At 44.2% G+C, this 6,000-nt stretch overlaps 1 protein-coding gene across 1 annotated transcript in view; it reads left to right on the top strand.

Annotated features, from left to right (window-relative positions):
* evlb (Enah/Vasp-like b) overlaps positions 1-6,000 on the top strand; it is a 42,187-nt gene continuing 36,187 nt past the window's right edge. The window contains exon 1 of the mRNA XM_075459567.1: positions 1-406. Within this exon, the coding sequence (XP_075315682.1) occupies positions 402-406 (5 nt within the window). The 5' untranslated portion in view covers positions 1-401. The remainder of the gene's footprint in view (positions 407-6,000) is intronic.

Genomic DNA, 6,000 nt, shown 5'->3' with positions numbered 1-6,000 from the left:
AGTGGTTGGAGGCAGGAAAAGATGGCACCCCAGAAGCCGCACACAGCCACTCCGCCCGGCTTCTGGTCCCCCTCGAAGCGGCACGCTGCCCTCTGAAAATGGCTCCGACCCGACCACCAGCCGCCTGACGGACACCGGAGAACAATTCCCTCCAAGCGACTGACCTGCAAACTGTGGATATCCGTGTGGCATTTTCCACACCCTGTCATCTATTTCATCCTCAACATCTGCACACCCAGACGGCTGCAGGCTTTGTTGTTTTCTGTTCAAAGGCCCAGAACTGCCGCGGTTCTGGGTCGTTCTTCCTTTGAGCCGAGTTCACAAGGACTTTAAGAACTATAAGGGCATTTTGGGAGGATAGGAAAAATTCCAGGTTTCATTCAAACGGACAGCGGACAAAGATGAGGTAAGCGGCACTGGTTGCTCTTTTCCAGCACAGAAATCGCTTTTTACCCTGCTCGGTGTTAGGAGATCTCTCGATAAGACAAACTGTTGGGAGTTATTGTCGCAGTTTGAGTCAGAGGCCTGTGGCCACCGCATCACGGTAGGTGTATCAGAGGCTGTGATTCACAGGAACACCGCCTTTATCCACCGGCACATCGCAGACAGAGAGAACGTGGGACCCGTAAGACTTTCTAACCGCTAAGAGCTGTAAATACGAAGGGGGCGAGCCTTAATATGACGCCAGATAACAATTCAGACTCCAGCTTGCTCTGTCATGTGTCACGTGGAGGCTGTCTGAGAGAGAAAAAAAAAAAAAAGCAAAGGAGTTGTCATAGAAACCAGACAACACGTGTAGCGGGCTGTGGCGTCTTGATATAAGATCCTTAAGTGAGACTCACGCCCGATTTCTGAAATTGCCAATACACTTGAAAATGTGTGCGCGCACCGGTGACATGAAATCTGCACGCTCACACACCTCCCTGCCCGAGAGCCAATCGGCTTCGAGTATTCGTCAGAGCGGCTGTCTCCGGGATGCAAACGCTGGGTTTACTGACTGATGCTGAGAGCCTATCGGGGAAAATGTTACTGGCGGTCAGGTCCTCCGACCAATCGGGTGCAAGACTGCTGCGGCAAAGACATGTGGGTGAGGCTCGAGCTCTTGTCAGAGGTTCACCGCGAACAGGAGGGACCGTGGTGTTGTAACTGAGGGGTAACATTAATGTAGAGAAAACATACATTTCTACATCTTTTTGTAATTTTCGTGACAAATAATGTACATGCATATTTTTTTAAAGTTTTTTTTGTTTTTGTTTTATCCACTAATGATGCCCAAACAAGCCATGCGCCTCACTGTAGGCCTACAAATCCTTTGAAATGAAAGATTTTATGGCTTACATCCAACCTGTCATTTCAGCATTTGTCTGGCAGCTGCTCGAACACAGAATTTAGATTTATTGGGAGACATTTGTGTTAATATGGAGGCGCTCTGTAGGTGGCAACACAGACTGTCTCACAAGCACGACAAGCCACCCGTTAACCATAGTTACCATAGTATCTGGATCCATCCAGATGTTTCTGTGTTGTTGCTGTATGCGTGTCAGTAGGACACCAACTGGTGTTGTGCACCTGACCTAATGGGCATTGATTTCAGTTAGTACTTTTAGGATATTTGGTACACTTTTTAAATTAATTTGTGATAAAAGCGAACGCTTTCGGACCCTCTCATGTTGAAAGGCAAAGTTTTGGAAATGCCTCTGCACAGACCCGACGACTCCATATGTCTCTTTATGAATTGCTGGTCTGGCTTAAGAATTTACAAAGTTCCAAGGTGGGATATTTAAGATGTTCTGCTCTCCTACATGCTTTCTTATAGGGGAAGGGTAAGAGAGGGGTGGGGAGATATTCATTTGGTTGCAATTTGCAATTAAACCACATGATGTCACTAATCTGTCACAGTGAAATATGCTGCTTGTGATCGAAGTGCCACTTTGACTGCCTGTCAGGTAGCATGTACAGTAACTACCTGTCTGAGCCAGCCCAGACTGATATGTGGTCCAGTCATGGCCACCATCTGTCTTTGCTCGTACTGGATTGTTTAATTTTTGCTCTGAGAGTGAAGTGAGAGATCTGTTGACCCAGTATCAGCGTTTCCTGATGCGTATTGACAGGAGCAGTTGGTGGAATGCGTTTGACCCACATGTAAACCAGCCTTAGCAGTGACTGTGCCGAAAGGCAAACACAGAGAGGCTAATGCACAGCGGATATATCGCTGTACTGTAAGTGTGTTTAACTTTAGCGAGGTTGCAGGTGTGTGATGGTAGTGTATATTTTCATAATAAACTGAGAATGTAAGGCTACCTTACATCTGAGCTTGAGTGATTCCAGGTTTTTTTTTCAAGCAGGAGATCGCTGATTTACATCTAATCTTACACAGTTTTTTCCGCAATTCTTTCACTTTTTAAAAAGACTTTTAGTTCTTTTTATTGCTTCCTTTTAAAGGGATAGTTCGCCTCTTTTGACATGAAGCTGTATGACATCCCATATTAGCAATATCATTTATTAAATTTGACTTACCCCCTCCTGTGAGCCGAGTTCCGGCCTTGTTTTGGCGTTGACGAAGGTAGTCCGGCTAGTTGACTGGGGTTGCAAAAATAAAGCTTTTTGCTTCTCAAAACAAAATGCGTTCAAAAGAGTAATACATTTGCATCACAAAATCGTTGTGCAAGAAAAAGTCAGACCTCACAATTGCTTGGTGCTATTTTCTCTCCCTTCGTATCACTGCGGGCTGTGTAGACCGTGCAGACCGAGCACTCCCCCTGCTTCCGAGCAGTAAACACCGTAACAGGTGCGGCTATGGCTAGGTGGCAGCACGCAGTGATACGAAGGGAGAGAAAATAGTGCCAAGCAATTGTGAGGTCTGACTTTTTCCTGCACAACGATTTTGTGATGCAAATGTATTACTCTTTTGAACGCATTTTGAGAAGCAAAACGCTTTATTTTTGTGGCCCCAGCCAACTAGCCGGACTACTTTCGTCAACGCCAAAACAAGGTCGGAACTCGGCTCACAGGACGCAGCAGGGGGTAAGAAAATGTTCATAAATGATATTGCCAATATGGGATGTCATACAGCTTCATGTCAAAAGAGGCGAACTATCCCTTTAATTTCTTTCTTTCTTTTCATACCCTTATTAAATCATGTATTAACTTCTCTCCTGTGATTATTTTTTATTATTATTATTTTTTTCCCCATATTTTCTTTTCATTTCTTGTATTTTAAACTACATACATATTCCTTTCATGCTTTTTTTTAAAATTGATCTCCGCTCTCTGGCAGTTTCAGTCCATCACAGGGCCCACTCCTGCAGCCGCATCACGTTTGTGACACAACTCCAAATGAAAAGGGATGCTGTGCTTAAGGACGCAGACGTGTCAGGTGTGAGGCCTCGTGTGTGCACTCTGTTATGAATCAGTTTATTTTGGGTGACAGTTGCGTGGTTTAATGAGTCATAATTCTGCACGCTGAGGCATCCAGAGGCAGAGCAGTCCGGCTGATCAACACAGACGTGTGTGTGTGTGTGTGTGTGTGTGTGTGTGTGTTTTAAAAAGAGATTATCAAATCTTTGTGAGTGAGAATGAAATCACTCCCGCCTCTTTTCCCCCGCTGCCCCCCTTCCCCACCTCTATACCTTCTCTGCCAGCCCCCACTGGTGTGTGGCTCAATGAGAGTGTGAGGCTCATGTGAATCTGACAGGGTGCGTGTGTTTGTGTTTGTTCTGTCATCAGCCTCTAAAGAATGAGCTTGTGTGAGTTTACTGAGAAGACAGGATTTGTCAGACGCAAGATATGAACAGGACGGGCAATCTGATTGGATTATACGGCGTGACATCACTGGATATAGAACAATCAGCTCATGTATACAATAATAGTACATTTTGTGTACGTTTGACACATTTTTTTTTTCTCTCTAAGCTGTCGGGTAGGATTAGACACAAAAGGATGGATAATTTTCAGACTCTAAATGAAGGTACAATTGTTTCAGTTCACTGTGAAGACTGCCCTGGTTATGGCCTCTTCTTTAACTATGACTTTAGTGGTTATGTATCGCCAATAAAGCGAACCAACCAGGAGGCTGAAAAATGACTGCGTATCTACGACGGAGGCAGTTAAAAAGTGCACATTCTGAAAACCCATGAACCCAAAAACATATCGCAATCAGTCACAGCTTCTCTGACTTTTATGATAGTTTGAATTCCTTCAGGTGTGGACTTCACCGATGGGAGGGAAAAAAGAATACTATTTTTCATCAGGCAGGTTGAGAACTTTCTTCTATGGCAGAAGCTTGAATGTTGTTTGCTCTCTGGCAAAGATGCGTCATCATCCTGACAAATGACGTACTCACAGATGCAGCACACCTGAGCCTTTAGTGTAAAGGTAATGTCTGCCACCTCCCCATGTCCTTCAGCTGACCTCCTTTCATGCTCTTTAGGTGAAGCGATGGTTATTGTCATGGCTAGATCCCATATCCGTCCGGTAGTTCCTCACTTCATTGACTTCGCTGACTGCTCATTTGTTTTTATTTTCTTTTGTTGTGCATTTGCTCTTTTCAGGCGTACGGCATCGAGTTTTCTGCCTCGACGCTTTGACGTCCTCCTCAGCCGACCTGCATGTTTCCATTTTACAGCCTTCCCATTTTGTTTGTATTTTCTCCACATTTTAGACACAGCTGATTCAGAACAACTAACATCTTTTTCTGTAATAAATTACCTTTTTTTTTTTTTTTTAAGGAGTCTTAAATCTTTTCCATTATTTCCACGGATGTCTCTCCTGTTGGGGCCACGTTTCCTGTTAATCAGTCAGGTGCGGCAGCTCCTTAGGCTCTGCAAGCACTCCTTTAACTGCGGACTCCTTTTTTTTTTAGACTTGTGCAGGTTTCTGTTTTAGAAATGCAAATTATGATGGCGTGGATTCAGTATTTCCATCTGTACGTCTCCATCTCCCCCTGATTGTCTTCAAGCAGGACTGTAGATAAAAACTGTAAAGGCTCTGTGTTCATCCACTGAAGATGAAACAGGGATTGTTGGTTTTTTGCCTAAACCTGATGTGAAATCCGACCTTTTCTGTTTTACCTCTACAGGGTCGTTTCTTTTGAACTTACAAAGCTGATCGCTTGGTACTTTTTCAAGTAATTTTATGAATTCGACAACATCGACCGAGAGTGACGTTGAAGTCGCATTAATTCACATCACATTGCAAAACATCCAACCTGTATCCCATTTATGACCACATACTGAAGACAAAATCTGATTCCATGTGACTTGTGCTTGTCACACTGTCATGAAAAAAAGTCAGAACCGAGTCTCACACGAGTAAAAAGCCGAATTCTGGCTGCATATAACAGATGCAAAAGGCTACTGTGTGTGTGACACAGTCTAAAGTCTGCCTAAACGGACAAATCTAGACCCACTTCATTTTGTTCACTCTTGAGGTTTTTTTGTCTCCACATCTTTGCTTGTCTGTGATGAACCCTTTTTTACTCGAAGCTCCATCCTTCTCTCACCACCTCTTCATGTGACACAGACTCAAACTGTGTGTCAGACAGAAGGTCAACCCTCCTGCAGGATGCTAATAGCCAGGTTCCCACTGTAGCACTCACACTTGGCCATGCATACCCACAGACACACACACTCACACTTGGCCATGCCAACCCACAGACACACACTCTCACACTCCTACATGCTTGCATATTACTCAGTACAAGCAGAGCAGTGTAGTTTAATATTAGAATATAGTCTGCTGCTGGGTCTGACCTGACAGGCAGGGATGGGGGATGGGTGCACACTGGATGTCCTCTCACCCTTTCACTTCTTGTTCTGCCTCTTCTCTTTTCATTCTCGATCTTTTACTCTCCGGTTCCCTTCTCTATATCCTGGCCCTCACCACTTCTTTCTTTTTTTTCTTCTTTTTTTGTAACCCTGCCTCCTTTATCATCTTTGTATTATTGTATGATTCATACTTCTGTGACCGGTGGTGCATGCTTTATTTTTATTTAGTTTCTCT

Source organism: Odontesthes bonariensis, chromosome 24, assembly GCF_027942865.1.
Source record: "Odontesthes bonariensis isolate fOdoBon6 chromosome 24, fOdoBon6.hap1, whole genome shotgun sequence".
Lineage (NCBI taxonomy): Eukaryota > Metazoa > Chordata > Actinopteri > Atheriniformes > Atherinopsidae > Odontesthes > Odontesthes bonariensis.
Note: the sequence above shows the minus strand (reverse complement) of the source record. Positions and strands in the feature narration are given on the sequence as shown.